Source organism: Trachinotus anak, unplaced genomic scaffold, assembly GCF_046630095.1.
Source record: "Trachinotus anak isolate AG129_WGS33_773 ecotype Australia unplaced genomic scaffold, CSIRO_AGI_Tana_v1 ptg000024l, whole genome shotgun sequence".
Classification (NCBI taxonomy): domain Eukaryota; kingdom Metazoa; phylum Chordata; class Actinopteri; order Carangiformes; family Carangidae; genus Trachinotus; species Trachinotus anak.
Window position 1 is genome coordinate 10,380,334 of NW_027273875.1, and position 15,529 is coordinate 10,395,862.

The 15,529-nt window shown below is 39.9% G+C and overlaps 2 protein-coding genes across 4 annotated transcripts; one reads left to right on the forward strand and one right to left on the reverse strand.

The window, feature by feature from the left end:
- The first annotated feature begins 4,114 nt into the window (after positions 1-4,114).
- tmem88a (transmembrane protein 88 a) lies at positions 4,115-8,142 on the forward strand. Of its 3 annotated transcripts, none has more exons than XM_071460822.1 (4): positions 4,115-4,632; positions 5,592-5,912; positions 6,499-6,770; positions 6,806-8,142. In XM_071460822.1, exons 2-4 carry the CDS (start codon positions 5,604-5,606, stop codon positions 6,882-6,884), a joined length of 660 nt encoding a protein of 219 aa, XP_071316923.1. In that variant the 5' UTR covers positions 4,115-4,632; positions 5,592-5,603; the 3' UTR covers positions 6,885-8,142. The 3 variants fall into 3 exon arrangements, with proteins under 3 accessions (XP_071316923.1, XP_071316922.1, XP_071316924.1); XM_071460821.1 differs by having other exon boundaries at positions 4,119-4,632; positions 5,587-5,912; XM_071460823.1 differs by having other exon boundaries at positions 4,122-4,632; positions 5,587-5,912; positions 6,499-8,142.
- A 770-nt stretch (positions 8,143-8,912) lies between these two features.
- pcolcea (procollagen C-endopeptidase enhancer a) lies at positions 8,913-14,386 on the reverse strand. Its single transcript, XM_071460820.1, has 9 exons — positions 14,100-14,386; positions 11,884-11,992; positions 11,535-11,793; positions 10,458-10,582; positions 10,196-10,332; positions 9,749-10,092; positions 9,583-9,660; positions 9,334-9,504; positions 8,913-9,243 (listed from the first exon to the last, which is right to left on the reverse strand). Exons 1-9 carry the CDS (start codon positions 14,186-14,188, stop codon positions 9,113-9,115), a joined length of 1,443 nt encoding a protein of 480 aa, XP_071316921.1. The 5' UTR covers positions 14,189-14,386; the 3' UTR covers positions 8,913-9,112.
- Positions 14,387-15,529: the final 1,143 nt, after the last annotated feature.

Below are 15,529 nucleotides of genomic sequence, written 5' to 3' on the forward strand. Positions count from 1 at the left end.
TCCCTGGTGGAAAAACCATGACCTCAAACATTGTTTGGCATCTCTGTACTGCAAGTATTTGATACTTGTTGGGCGACATATTCACCGATTCCTGCAGTTAGTTAATATCAGCTGAGTTGGTCTAGCTCTACTTCAGAGTACTTTGAAAATACATAAAGTTTGGTTATCGCATACCACGCCAGACTGTATTAACAGGTTAGGCCTGTTTTTGTCATTTAAATGGATGTTCAGTATTACTGCTGTGTAACCACTGTAATAAAATCCCCACAAATGACAATTTTCAGATCTTACCCCTTCCCTCGTTAGTCTGTGCACACCATTTCATGTACATAATGTATCTGTTTTCAGGTTTACTAGGAGACTTATGTAGTTTTGTTCTCAATCAAAAATCTAATTTGTATATGGTCAAATTTGTCCACCTCAGTCGTTTGTTTCTGTTGTTGCTATATTATAATACACCCTAAATATTCTGTTTTAATCTAGTTTAAATTACTGCAATGGGAATTTCTTCCCACTTTTATACCTCTTTTTGTTGTCAGTTTCTGATTTTTGAATTACAGAGAAAATGGAAAATTGTAAATTGTGACATTATTTATACTGTACATGGTTGTTTTCTTATATATTTATTGCATTTCAAAGGGTACTTCACTTGATAAGGGGCTACAAGGTATTTTAAAGATGTAATATGATCATAATGTGTGGATAGGGGAAGTGCAATCAGGGGGGCGGTTTAATTTTCATGGTGCTAGACCCCTCCTTGCCTCAATGCCCCCTCATTAAACAGCATATAATGATGTATGAACATAAGTAACTGATACGGCTCAAACCAACCAGCTGGTGCTTCGAACCATTTCAACACAGTTTACTGGTAACGGAAATGGAATGATGTCTTTGTACTGTATCGAACAGATAAATAAAAGATCTTTTTTAACTTTATTTCCATTGTATGAAATTCATAATCTTGTGAGGCATTAGTGGTTTTATGATGAGCATTAGCAGTAGTTGTAATTCTTGACTCTTTTGCAGAGACTTTTAGGGATGTGACTTTAAATGGCGTCGGGGTTTTGTTTTTTGTGTCTTGTCCTCATTATTAATATTATTTGAAGGATGTAATAATGCTTTTTTTCCTCTTGACTTGTTTGATTTATGCTGCACTTATTGTTTCAAAAAGAACTTACATAGAAGAAAACCTGAGCCAGACCTGTCTTAAATCCCTCTGTGATTTTTCTGTGACATATTGTATTGTTGTTCAAGAAAATAAAATGTTTTGATAAATTATTCAACAACGAGTCTTTGCCTTTGATTTCCTCTCCGTCTCACCGGTTGCTGTCTTTTGTGTGGAGAACAAAACTTGACTGATTCAATACTATCTGCAGGTATTCAGGCCTGCTTTCCTTAAATGTCCAAAAAGATTTGATGGATAGTTTGATCTGTTCTCAGCTCCGGAGGAAGGAGATGTGGTTTGACATTTACTGCCAACATAGTTTCATTTGAAAACCTTTGCTGCAAGAATTTTATAATTTTTTTCATATTGCACCTCATACAGGACAAGATGTATTGTGTTTAGAAAGCAACATTTTACCCCAACCTGATAACTACTTGATAGGCATGAAACTGGCTTCCACCTGAGTCTGGTTTGACGTAAGGAAGACATTTCCATGTGACGTGAACTTCAGTAGTGTTTTGATACAGTGCTTCATTTTATACACGAAAACACTGAACCATTATTTGAGTTACTGAACTGTTGCAGAGAGGTGGACATGTGCAGACCTCTGGGTTTACTGTCTTGCATTCGGTCCGTCACTTTGGTCCAGACAATCTCAACAGCTATTTGTCCTCAGAAGATGAATCCTGCTGACTTCAGTGAGCCCCTCACTTCTCTGCTTAGCATCACTAGCATTGCAGTTTTCATTTATTTGGTTAAATATCTCAGTGTCTACTTGAATGATCCTTGGATGGATCATCTGGTCAAATTAATTGTCCAATTTATGACTGAATACCTGTAAAGCTAATGACTTTAGCTGTGTTTTAGTGATTTAGCAAATGCTAGCATGCTGACAAGCTAAATTAAAATTGTGTGGTAAATACACCTGCTTTGCATCAGCACATTTGTTCTGTTACAGTGAGAATGTCGTTGAGACACTAATGTTAGCATTTAGTTGAAAGCACTGCTGTGCATAAGTAAATCCCCACACAGCTGCTGGCATGGATGTCACCTCTTACTGTTTGACAGTGTGTTAGTGTGTCACAGTGAGCCTGCAAACATTTTGTCGTGTCTCACAAATAAGGTGAGATAAATACCTATTGAGAAATAAATTAATCTGGAAATGAATATATAAAGAAATGGAAAAAATACATTAATACATGGATAAATACAGAGAATATACAGTATACTATCAATTTATATATTTCACATCGTAAAATCGTTAAAATAATTTTAATGGATATCTTTTATAAATTTTTAGCTATATTATTGATTCATTTTGAGGAGACAACACTTAGTTTGCTTCAGTCTTGTATCAACTTCTGAGTAACAACATGAAATTAAAAAAGCAGCTTTGAAAAAAAACAATGGTAACAAGAAAATCACAGGAAAGCTGAGTCAGACCTGACAGTTTGTAGATGATTGGTATTTGTGGTCCCACGGTTCACGTCAGCTGCCCTTTACTCACAGTCTCTAGCTGATGGCCACTGGGTGGCTCTACTGGACCAGTTTGCTCAGAAGACTTCCCTAAGAGTTGATGTTGTAGCTGGAGAGAGCATTACTCATTTATTTTCCCTCCAATGCTTTCATGATACCATCTTGTCAAAGCTGCAAACTGCAGCTGCTCCATTTATTTAGGGTGGAAATCACTCCAAAAGTAACAAGAGATAATCTGAATAATATGTCAATCTCTGTCTGTTTTTCTTTTTAAGCAATAGTGTGTCCTGGATGCTTGAATGAAGGGACACAGTCATACTGAACCTATAGTTTACATACTGCCAATTATAAAAATAAATAAATACAAAAAACAGGTTATAAGCTAAAATAATGTAACACATGCAGACTAACATTAAACCATTTTAAAAACTGCAAATAACAATCGTCAGGGCACCAAATGCAATGAACTAGTCATTTATTTGTCCCTCAGTCTCCTGGGTAAGAGGACATGAGGCTGCCAAAGGCTAAGACGCAGGGACACCTCATCGCAGAGCGTGGTCACTGCAGCGGATATCCCAGTTCCAAGGACAGGAAGACTGCTCTTCCTCTACCAACCCCCTCAGACACTGACATACGCATATAAACAGCACACTCTGTGGCACTGTTAATGGCAAAACCATCCATGCACTGCTCCCACATTTTTTTAGCCAGAGGACTAATGCCATGTTCTCTTTGATCATTGTTCCCTGTACAAAATGTTCAAATGCCCCTATTCTCTCCAGGGAGTATATATATCTACTCCTGTGTAGAAATAAATAAACAAAGATGCCCAGTGTGAGATGGAGAAATGAGACTTCATATCAAAATACTAATTTCACCCTTTGAACTGAGCCCCTCTGGTTTCTTATCAGTCCCATGGCAGTCTCTTTTCCCCGCCAAATTAGTCAATGTTCTCCCCCATCCTCATTTCCTTATGTTTTCTGAGAGCAGAGCTCTGTTTTTCATCAAAAGGTCAAGGGCCAATCCTCTGTCAGTCCTGCTTCTAAAACAGCAACTCTGGCTTGCCCTTTACCTTATTATTTCACAGCTCCAGTAGTTGAGTAGAGCTGTCTTATTGGTCGCACCCTCATCAGTAGAGTATAATGTGATGATGAATGTAGTGTGGTGAAGTCAGTGTGGAAGCCTCAGAGTGGGGTTAGTTGTAATTGTATAGTGGTTGCATATATTTTCTCATTATAGAAATCAATATAAAACCAGCCCAGCTGTTTCGAATTTTAAAACTCACCCTTTCAGTGTTTGTTGGTGGAGCAGAGAAAGTGCTCAGTGAGGGTGTAAAGTGTTGTGGAGTGGGCAGCATACCCTGACTTCTCTAATCTATCCAAATAAACACTCTTCCACCCTCCCCCTGGTTCCAGGGGTTATCACAGAAACCCTCCACCGCTCCCCTGCCCACCACCAGCAGCAGCAGTCTTTAACACAGCCCAGCCTGCTTTCTGTGCATTCACATTAGAGGCAACACAGGATACACACTCACACACACTCGTAACCGCTCACACACTCAGTCATATCTCAAACTGGAGTCAGAGTGAGGAAACAGAATGTCAGGGAAGGAAGCAGTGAAGCCGGTGGGAAAGCAGAATTTGCTTCATGTCTCCAAAGCTCTTTTCTGACCCACTCAGAGAAGTCTGAGGGAGAAGTTTGGATTCATAACAACAGGCAAATATCTGATGACTTCTTTTCTTTCTGTCTTTTTTCTTTTTTTTTATTTGGAAATAGGCCAGAAAACAGAAGGAAAAGATTTTAGATTTTAGATTTTAGATAGAAACTCAACTATACTTGGATACCACCTTCAAGAAAAGACATACATCAGGAGGAAATTCTTGAGATTCTCGGTGTCTCCGACCACTCACCGCTCTTCAGGTCTCTCAGGGTCCCATCATCTGTTGCCACCATCAAACTGCAAGAGGCCACATCATCAGGTTTACCACATAGTGAGTACAAAACAGTTTTTTTTTTAAATAAAACTATGTTGAAAAAGGCCAATCCTTGAAAGGGCTCGTTTTACTTAAATGAATGCAGTACATGCCTCTTATAAAACATCCAAAATAACAATATGTAGTTTCCTGTGATTATGGAGAAATTGATTTTGACGGGGTTGATCCAATTAATGATGTCAAGTGTTCCAGCTCCAGGCTCCAGGCTGACATGTTTAAAAAATTGTCCTTAGGCCACCGGGTTGTTGGATGAAATCATATGACATGAATTGTCTCTTTATGGAGCATCACAAAGAGCGAGGTGATGATGGGAGTTGGCCTGGTATGAATTTGGTGAACAGTAACTTACTTAAAATGTTGTTAACAGGGTAAAAAAAATCAAGAGGGCTTGTATAACCCTTGTGTTCACAAGGCATAAGAGCAGTAGCTGGTAAGACAATTGAAAACAGGGGGAAATGGTGGAACTTGTGATTAGAATGTGCCCCTGTGATTACAATGTGTCATGTGGAAACAACCAAGTCTGTAGATTTAATAACAGTGAAACGAAATAAGATGAGGGAATCAAAGCTCATTAATGTGAAAAAAGCACATTTGTTCTTTGACAGTCAAAGTCATAACATTGTTCTGACACTCAGACTGTTCAGAGTTTTCCAGCTGCTCTGGGCTCATTGTTCTGGGTGGTGGTTATCCTGGAGTTTGGAGGTGGGGTCAGTGGAGCCCATTTCCTTGCACTTAGAACTGTGCAGTTATCTTTGTTGACTTTCCACACCTTTCACCACATTATTTAAGGAGACCATTACTTAATGGATTTATAGTCTTTAGCCTTCCATGTTTTTAGTGGATAGTCGTCCTGATGGCAGAGTTAAAACAACTAATCACTATAATTCTGAATATTGGGCGGCTTCATTTATTACATGATGTGTACATGAACAGTTTTTTTTTTTCCTGCAGTTTAGACCAAAAACAAGATGAGCCTGTCACGGAACGGGACGCTGGAGAAGACGGTATCTGAGCAGGCCCAGTCTGAACCACGCTCCCTCTCCAGAGCGGGGTCAGGGGTTGTGGTGCCTCCTCCATACTCACCAGGGGGAAGCGAGGCTGCTGAAAGCCCCCTGGAGTTGAGGGGCTCTCTGGACTGCTGGGCATGCTCTGTGCTGGTCACTGCCCAGAATCTGATCATCGCACTGATCAATGCCTTGCTGGCCAGCGTCGTGTTCGGCACCATCCTCACCCCTGCTCTTAGTATGATCGTATTCGGCTTCCTCTGCCACTCCACGGTAATGGTCTCCTGTGGAAACCTGTCATGTTTTACTGACATTAGTGAGAAAGGGTGCAGATTTAAAAGCAGTAGGTCATACATGGATGGAAGTCAATATCCAAGATATGCTTTGTACTAACAGAAAATGATATAGACTGTCAATCAAATCACTGCCAATTAACTACTCCAGGACAAAGAGAGGTGTTTTTCCAGAGATTTGATACTGTTTTTCAAGATCTTACTGCAGCTTCATTTTAATTTTTTGCAGCTGTGACTAAGCTGCTCCAGTTCCTGTATGAAGTGCAATGTGGGGCTGTAATGTACACCCACAGGACACCCAAAAATCCACCAGATTTAGTGTGTGGTGATTTTTCCAAATATACTTAATTATTCGTTTTTCAGATTAGGTCACACTACATAAACAAAACTTCCTTAGAATTAGTGTGTAATATGGAACCAGAGTACAGGTTAGAGGGGGACATACTGCAAAGCTGGAGGTAGTTTTATGTGTTTGTGTGTGAGTGTTTGTGTTTGCCCTCTACCCTACTTCATTATTTGTAACCATGCCACTATTCATCCATGTTCCTCCTCCTCCTGTTCTCCAGGTGCAGCCTCATGGGACATCTCTGTATTGCTCAGACATTCTGGATGACACTGGCTGCGTGGCTCTGCTGGTTGTAGGTTTTCTGCTGCTCACTCCTCTGCTGGTCCTGGCACTGGCTGCCTACTGTCGCCTGGCCCGACACCTCCAGCTGGGCCTGTGTTTCATTCCCTACAGCCGTGCCGTCTACAAGAACCTGCCTGCCTCACGCCGCGGGGGGAGAGGAGGCTGCTGCGGGCAGCAGGGAGGCTCAGAGAGAGAGAGGAAAGGCAGTGTGTGGGTGTAGGAGAGGAGAGGAGAGGAGAGGAGAGGAGAGGAGAGGAGAGGAGAGGAGAGGAGAGGAGAGGAGAGGAGAGGAGGATTGTATCTAGTTTTATCCCTGTTAAATGACTAGAGTTGAGTCTGGCTTTTTTTTTTTTTTAAGCAAATTGCAAATTGTATTTACATTTCTACAGCCATTGTAAAAATCCATCATATTTCATCTTTTATATTGATTATTTGGACGTCTGTATTGCCTTTTTATACTATTCCCCATGTATTTTTATACCTTTTTACAATAAAGTGTTGCGCGCCCTAAATTTTGTGTTTCATCAAATGAGCCAGTTTCAGTCAAAACGGATGGAGGTAAAGTTCAGCAAAGTATAAAATACTCTGATGAACAAAACATTTTTGTCCTACAGTATGGAAACCTCCATCCTGCGTCATTCTTGCAATTCTTTGGATTTTCGTTGGATTGTGGCATTGTGTGATGAGTCATCAGAGTCAAGGGCATGTCCTGGTTACAGTTATTTTAATCCACAGGCATTTATGGGACAACATTTATACAGGTGTGATAGAGTATATCTGTCATCTTACCATCAGTATCCTTTATTTATTGACTCTGCACATTCAGTTGTATTCACTGTAAAGCCATAAGCACAGTGTATTAGTGATGGAAAATGTTAACATTATATTTTCTGTCATGTAGCTCAGTCTGTAATAGTAAATAATAATTTGTCTTTTGATTATATCTTGTATTACCAATCTGAATTTGAAAAGTACCTAATAACTGCACTACAGTCAAATAACTGTAGTAAAGTAAAAAGTATGTCCTATCCAGTTGTAGTAGAGGGGGTAAATAAAAAATGAAAATACTCAAGTAAAGTAAAAATGTACTTACAAATAAATGTGCTTAGCTACTTTCCAGCACTGCACTCTGTATGTTAGCAGTGATATTAGATGTTAATGTTACTCATTAAAATCAGATTTTTATACATCGTAGACCAATTTATACTTGGTGTGAGTTCAGCTGCTATTTACCTTTTAAATTGTGTTTCTGCCAAATAACAATCTTTAAAAAATTGATAATACATTTCAAGTGGAACCACATAACTTGTGCTTGAAGGGAAAATTACTCTAAATAAACAAAGACATTTGAATTTATTTTTGACCCTTAACCACCTCTGTTGGTGATTGTTAGGAATTGCAACCACATCTATTTGCTCATTAAATCACATTAACCCAGAGGGTAAATTCTGATCGTAAATAATGATACACCGTTAAACAAAATAATCTTTCTTAATTTCAAATCTACTTCATGGAAAATATCTCCAGTCTTTTGTAAGCAGTATGTTGAAATGACATTAAATAATAAGCTTTATTTATTGCATATTTGTTTTCAGTTGTCTTGTTATTGTTATGTCACATTATGTCATATATTTCACCAAATCAAGCAAAAGCAGACAGGTACTGACATCTGGCCCTTGATGCCTGTTCAGCAGATATAGACACAGTGTAGTATTAAATATATTAAATCCACAGTACAGTTTGTCACACTGCTGTTCATTCTGCTGCTAGGATAAAACTGAACATACTATGAACAATTTGTATAATTTGTTCACATTGTGCTATTCAGGTCTGCATTTTCAGTCAGTTTTGACCACCGCAAGCTTCATTCATTTATTTAATCACTTCTTCAACTAATTATTTCTTCTGAAAAAATAGCTCAGAGCTGATACTAAATAATCTTGGACCGGTCACAAGGTCATGGCAGATACTAAAAAAAGAGCATCTTTTGAAGCAAATGTTAATTTTTTTAATTGCAATCTAATGGCACAGTGTCAGAATTGGGCATTTTAGATATTTTATTACAGTGCTTATTTTACTCCACACTCGGTTAAAAAACTCTAGCAAATATCACAAGATATTTTCTTATTATTTTCTACTATGATTGTAGACCAAATGACTAGTGGCCAATTTATGTCACAGGGTTTTAAATCCAGATGTGCTTTGGAAAACAAGCTGTAAGCAAAGCTTAGCTTGAGCGCTATTACCCTCCAGAGCCACTTGGTGGCGACAGAGACATAACTCTAACAGTCTCAGCTGGAGTGAGAGAGCTACAGCTGAAAATGTGTAAATAATTATGCAGTCAGATACGTGTAAGAGATATAATACCTTTATTCATATATAAATTACAAACATAAGGTTTGGCAGGTGTTTAAAATGTTGGATAAAAATGAAGTTACGTTTCACTGCAGTTTTGTGCTTCAATAGATATGTAGCCTATTTCACATTGAAAAGTCTGGATTTGTGTTTCTGATATGTCGTCTTCATTTCCTGGCCTGGACAGATGTGTGAGGTTAACAAGGTTGGTTCTGGATATTTGTTAATAATTTGTGATGTGGGGCTTTGTAGGCAGCTGTAAATGCACCAGGTTCCAGGGTCCCACGTCCGTTTTCATCAACTTGACCCATGATAATGTAGTTGACACCTATCGGAAAGAAAAATGATCACAGAGATTGATTAGTGTTATACTAACGATCTGTCGTGTATGTAATCATGTGATTCCAAAAGTTCGTACCTCTTCGGAATAACGGGCATTTCTTGCACTGTGATACCAGCTTAACCGACATGGTTTCTCCCACTTGGGTGATGGTTAGTCGACCTGCCTTGTAGGTCCTAATTAGGGAGACGCTAACAAGAAGAGTGCCACGGGGCCCAGGGGCCAGGGAGGTCACCTTCCCAGTTAACACTGGAAACAGGAAGGCTCAGTCAGAACACAACATCCAAATTGGATATTTGTTGTGTATGTGAACAGCAGCAAACTCACCAAATTCACTGGCGCAGAAACTGGTCTTGATAGTTCCATCTCTTTTACAGGCTTTGGCACACAGAGGATTTTGAGGGACTAAAAGCATAAAGAACACACAAATGGTAAATTAGATGTAGACACCTTCTGTTTAAGGAAACAAACACATCCACATAACATCTCTCACCAGGCTTCTTTCCATTTGGCCTTGTGACTGCCACCCTCCTGTCCTGGCCTGTGGTATCCTTTCCATGGCCTCTCGTAGGCTTGACTGGTCTGGGTCTACTGGTGGGCTTAGGGGGTGGCACATACTTGGGGGTGGGGGCAGGTTTTGCAGTGGCTGGGTGTTCAGGTGCAGCAGGTTTGACTGCAGGTTTTTGGGGGATGGACCTCGTACCGGCTCCTGAGTCGACTGTTGTGATCTGAGAACCACGAGGGACGCTGGTATAGTGGGCAAGGAATCCATCTGATGTCACACTGAGGTCAGACACAAACTGGACCAGTAGCACGTTGCCACTGGTAATAATGGGTCTGCACAGGACATAGGAAATGGAAGAGGTGTTAAAGTTATGAATAAATGATTTAAAATCACTTTAATGGCCAACAAATAGCTTTAAAAACGTCTGTCACTCACTCCGGGGCCTGATCACCACAGTATTTTCCAATCAGACGTGAATCATCGTTCTCTCCACCGTTAAAGAATGCCACATAGTCAAACCGACAATAGGTGTCAGCCTCCAAGACGAACTTATTAAACTTCACAAGGATTACCTGGTACCCAAACAGAAACGGAAATATGACTTTAAATGATCATTGAAGCTTGGTCTTCCTTGTTAGGTATGTAAAGACTTTGCCAAATGAAATGTTTGCATGCTGGGAGTGAGTGTGCAGCCGACCATATCAGGCTCCACAGTGATAAGCCAAGAGCAGCTGGTTCCTGGTGGGTATTTCTTGTCAGGCCAGTTGGGCGTCATGATCTCTCCCTGGGCTTTTGTTATCTTCCCCCCACAGAACTGTTGGTCTGAAATATGTTGTACATACTCCATGAGGATAATGAAAGAGGACAGTGGTAAATTGTTATCCTCTTCACTAACTTTAAAATAAAGTGTTTTCTTGTTGATTTTTTTTTTTCACTTTTGAGTTTGGAATTTAATCAATTATTGATCTTGTGACATCAACTATCTGGAAGTTAAAGATATTAGTTACACAACTGATACACTAAATCTTGCAATTGTATTCATAAGTGAAAAATATTGTGCAAGCTGTATGGTCTGGAAGTAGATCCTATTTTCTTCTGTACTGCACTCACTACAATGACTTATGACAAACAAAACTGAAATATTCAGTACCACACGTGCCACATACATTTATTAAGGGTTAATAATTTTTAACTAATGCTTTATTAATAGTTAGTCAATACTAGTCATTTATAGATTTGTTAGCTTTTAATAAGAACACATTTAGGGTTACTGTGAAAAATGCCTCTGCTAGTATTTATCCTTCCTATTTGATACTAATGGATTTATGAATTTATTTATAATAAAAATTAGTCTTTGGATTGGACCTTACAGTCCAATCAGTAAAAGAGATTCTTCAGTCCTGGCAGCCCATTGTTTTATAATGGATATATGAAGCTTTTAGTAAATGACTTGAAACAGATCAACATTTTTGGGACTATTCCTTTACCATAAAAAATATTAGTTAAAGTTTATAAACCCTTCATAAAGCTTGCCTTATTAGAAAATGGTCAGATGATAACATTGTCTCTCTGTCTTTGATTGAAGCTCCAATTACATCTGCCATATTTGTTTATTTGTGGGCATGAAGATGTAAAATTTCAATTGTTTGATTAATTAAATGAATAAATAATTATATGTAATTATAATAATGTGAGTTGATGCATATTTGTATGAATGACAGAATATTAAAAGAAAGAAAAAACTTCATCACCACACTAAAATGTGACCACGTACCATCCACATATGGTTTGGTTCCACTGAAATAGGCCACAAACCCTCTACCCTGCGTCTCAGCATCAGACACCATCTCCAACATCATGGTGTTTGTGGTAGAAATAAGAGCGCCAGGCCGAAAAGTTCCACAAAAGCGACCCAGTTTTTGCACCAAGTTGGAATGGCCATTGTAAACATCCAAATAATCATAGCGACATTGTGAGTCAGCCTCCAGGTCAAAAATGCGGAAGGAGAGCATGACCACGTTTCCCTCAGGGACCTGGAAACAAGATTGTACATGAGTCAGACAGTGAACAACTGAGTGGGGAAGGAGTCAGTTTGGAGACGTGCTGTAGGGTAAGTGACTCACAGTAATACGCCAGGTGCATTTGCTGTTAGGTTTGTAGAAGCTTGGGAACCCTTCACTGCCAACAAACCCTGAGTCTGCCACCAGGTCACCTCCACAGTAGAACACAGGCCTGTGATGAAGGGGACAAAGACTGTCTGTGAGTCAACTGTACTGCATCAGTGCAAGTCCACTGAGACTCTCAACCCCCATGGATACAAGTATTTTGAATGACTTAGCAGACTGTCTACACTACTGTCTTTTAGGCCTTACTTTATTTTAAAAGTCATGTGGTGATACTGATGGTTTTATACAGTGTTCAGTCTTATTAAAAAGCTATCTATCTATCTACTGTATATTTATATGATATTTTGTGAAGAAAAGGGTAAGAAAGTATTGAAACTCAATTGATTTTTATAAAATGTTATTTTACCATTCTTATTTTCATAATAGCAGTTTTTTAGCTGTTTATTTATAGCTGGTTTACTGGCAGGGGAGCATTGTGAGGTTGGGTTATAATAAGCATCAAAGTAAAGAGTGAGTTTTAAGGGCAGCCGCTAATGTTAGCTTGTGTTACTTCAGCAGCATTTTGATTCTAAAGATGTTCCCCAGATAAAGTTAGACAGGCCTAACTCTGTCAAAAGCAAAAGATAGGAAAAGGCAGTTTGTTTTTCTCTGTGGTCGTTCTAGCCACTAGGAACCAGCTTACACTGCTAACACTGGCTTTTCACTTCGATAATGAGCAATAGACCAAGTTCTCAACCCAGTCCAGCCAGTTAGAAAGCTGGGTAGGTAGCGGTATGAGCAGCCTTCTCAAGCTAACATTAAAAAGCTGAATGTTTAGTCTGTGTGCTGTGTTTATTTCCAGTAGCAGCTTGGTTTATTCAGAATAACTTAACTGTAGCATTGTTGTGGTTCTAGCTAACAGGAGCTAAAAGGCCAAATTTGGTTGCAGTTGTTGTCTCTAAATGCTAATATTGACTTCCCATGGTATTATTCTAATCCACTGCAATATTTTAAGCAGGGATTCCCTCAGTAATTCTGTATGGATGGTGTCTCAAGATTTGTTTATTCCTTCGTGACATTGTACATTTTGATAATGCTTCACCACATTTTACTACAACTACATCTTTATTCTACAAATAAACACTAGAATGACCATTAAAATATGAAATAGGAAGTTGTGCCACAACTCACAACTGATGATTGTCATAGTAATGGGGGTGCTGTCATGCTGCTGTGATGACAAAAAATATCCCACTGGTTGTGTACCATGGTTTAACAATATTGTTGAACTGCTGCTTTTCATATGCTGTCATAAAAATGAAGAAGCATGGACAAAAAAAGAGCTGTAGCTCAGTCTTGCAGAAATAGCTGACAAGCACCTTTTACAGCTGACAGACTTTTCCAACCTCACAGTCACTTCATGTATTAAATTCTGTTGCTTTCCAAACACTCACAGAGCTCACTGAATGTCAATGGTCATTTCACAGAAGGGAAAATTTCCTATTTCAGGCTGTTGCCAACAGGCATACATCAGACCCCTTTGTATACTTTTGTGGGCCAAGAAGAAAAAGCCTGTTATTATGAAGGGTTTTTTTTTTTGTTGGCATTTTTCAGTCTGTTTGTGTTGTGAGGAGTTGTTTTAGGGGCAACTGTGAAAATGTCACATTTCATAAGAATTGAGTGTTAGAAAAACATGTGTATTTAATCCCCAGTTCTGAAAAGGTAAACATGTTGTTGGAAGAAGAAAACAACAATCAGGACAACTGAATTTGATGCAGTTGGAAAACAGTTTCTTGCTATACAAGAGCTCAGCTAGCAGGACCCCAGCAAAGTCAGACGCCTTGCTGATCAGAGCCAAGATGTCCAGCGCCGGAGCCAAGTTGCTCAGATTCGACCCCACAAGCAGAGCCAAAAGCATTAACATCTGTGGCGGCTCAGCCACAGCAAACTCAGTGTGCCTTACATCATGAGCCAAAAACCAACAGGACAACTCTGTGCCCAATCAAACGGAGCTCTGGAAAGAATTTACTTACAGAGACAGGAAAGAATTCAGAGTATTTTGTAAAGATGTGGACTCTTCGTCAATTAGCACTTAGTCGATATTTGTTCAAACTATGATTGTATTCTCATTTACAACATCAACAGAGTCACATACGTGAAGATTGAATTCATTTCAAAAAGACACTGTCCAGGACACATTCAATACGCACATTCCTCACACACCATGACCTCACCTGGTGTAATTCGTCTGCTGAGCCTTCGTCCATCCTAAACTCAGAGACAGGAACAAGGAGAGACCCCAGACAAAGCCCACATGCATCATGATGCCGCGTGCACACAAAGCAAAGTAGACTATTGCAGAAAAGGGAGATGGTAGCAGGAGGCAAGAGGTGAAGACAGGGGGGAAAGAGGAGGTTGCTAATGCAGGATGGGCGGAGAGTATGAATGAGTGGGGAGGAATCGGAGGGGGGAGAGAGTTCGAGAATGGATGAAGAGACAGACAGATGCTTTAGGGACAACAGCAGTGAGAAAGAGCCATGAGGGGGGGATGACTGGGAAGGGAGGGAGGAGAAGGCTTTAATTAGAGCCAGATGTTTCCTCCAGAATAACCCTGATTTCAACATAACAGAGGGGGCATCGAGGAAAAAAGGGCAGAGGGGAGAAGTATGGTTGGTCTGAGGTCTGAGGTTGTGGCTGGGGCTTTGAGGACAGTCAGAAAGGAGTGTATCGTTTTACAGCAGATGTCTGGTTCTTCACATGGTTGAAACTTGGTTTGGAAGCCATTAGCTCTATCATTGTCCATGCTGAGTGTCTGGCTGATCACTGGATCCACAGGTGGGAGCAGAGCCTGAGGCTCTATGGTTGTAGCACTCAACAAGTAGGGCCATAAATCTTTACATTCCTTTACACACACGTAAGATCTTTATTTTACGAGACAAAATATTTTTCAAACAAAATTACTAACATTAGTCTTCTTTTTCAATCAATAAATATACAGGACCAAAAAGACCTAGACAATAAAGTATCATAAAACAAATAACCTCTTTCCTCTCACCGTATTTCCCTAAGCCCCAGGGGCTCCTTTGGCTCCATAGCATCTGAGCCAGAGAGTGTCTTATTGCCCCCACAATCCAGGCAAAAAACAACACTCTTAAAGGGGGAGTATTCTTTGTGAAGATTCGCTGATGAGAGAACCACTGGCCTATATTACTGAGGCCTACGGAGGGAATGCTGTTTCAATAATGATATAAAATCAGCCACTTTTACCGACTGCACAGCTGCAACACCTTGATCAAAGTCTGAAGCAAGCAGGATGGACAGTCTATAAAAGCAGAGTTTCCACAAAGAGATTGTGTTTCCAGTTGCATGTGGCACATGACTTCAGCTCCGTGTGAGATTTTACTTAGTTAGCTTCTCATTTCAGTATTACAGCCTGCTTTATATAGTTTTGGTGCCACCGGTAAAGACTTGAGGACTTTGACAGCTTTGGTGCTCATGCAGAGCTGGAGAAATGAGCATTCCCTGGTCCTGCTGTGCTGTGTTTGTGTTAACGCTAAGTCTTGATAAGAGGCAGCAGAAGCAGGAATGCAAGGACGTGCAGTCTGCTGGGGGGCGGACAGTGTCTGAATGTGCGCAACTGTGCAGCCATTGCCATCATGTGTGG

What these genes read in the sequence shown, in the direction of transcription:
- tmem88a (XM_071460822.1), top strand. Translation starts at nt 5,604, where the DNA reads ATGAGCCTGTCACGGAACGGGACGCTGGAGAAGACGGTATCTGAGCAG. An exon ending in GCTTCCTCTGCCACTCCACG is followed by an intron (nt 5,913 to 6,498) that starts GTAATGGTCTCC and finishes CCTGTTCTCCAG; the next exon opens with GTGCAGCCTCATGGGACATC. An exon ending in AGAGAGAGGAAAGGCAGTGT is followed by an intron (nt 6,771 to 6,805) that starts GTGGGTGTAGGA and finishes AGGAGAGGAGAG; the next exon opens with GAGAGGAGAGGAGAGGAGAG.
- pcolcea (XM_071460820.1), bottom strand. Translation starts at nt 14,188, where the DNA reads ATGATGCATGTGGGCTTTGTCTGGGGTCTCTCCTTGTTCCTGTCTCTG. An exon ending in CAGCAGACGAATTACACCAG is followed by an intron (nt 11,993 to 14,099) that starts GTGAGGTCATGG and finishes CCTTCATCACAG; the next exon opens with GCCTGTGTTCTACTGTGGAG. An exon ending in TCACTGTGGAGCCTGATATG is followed by an intron (nt 10,333 to 10,457) that starts GTCGGCTGCACA and finishes TTTGGGTACCAG; the next exon opens with GTAATCCTTGTGAAGTTTAA.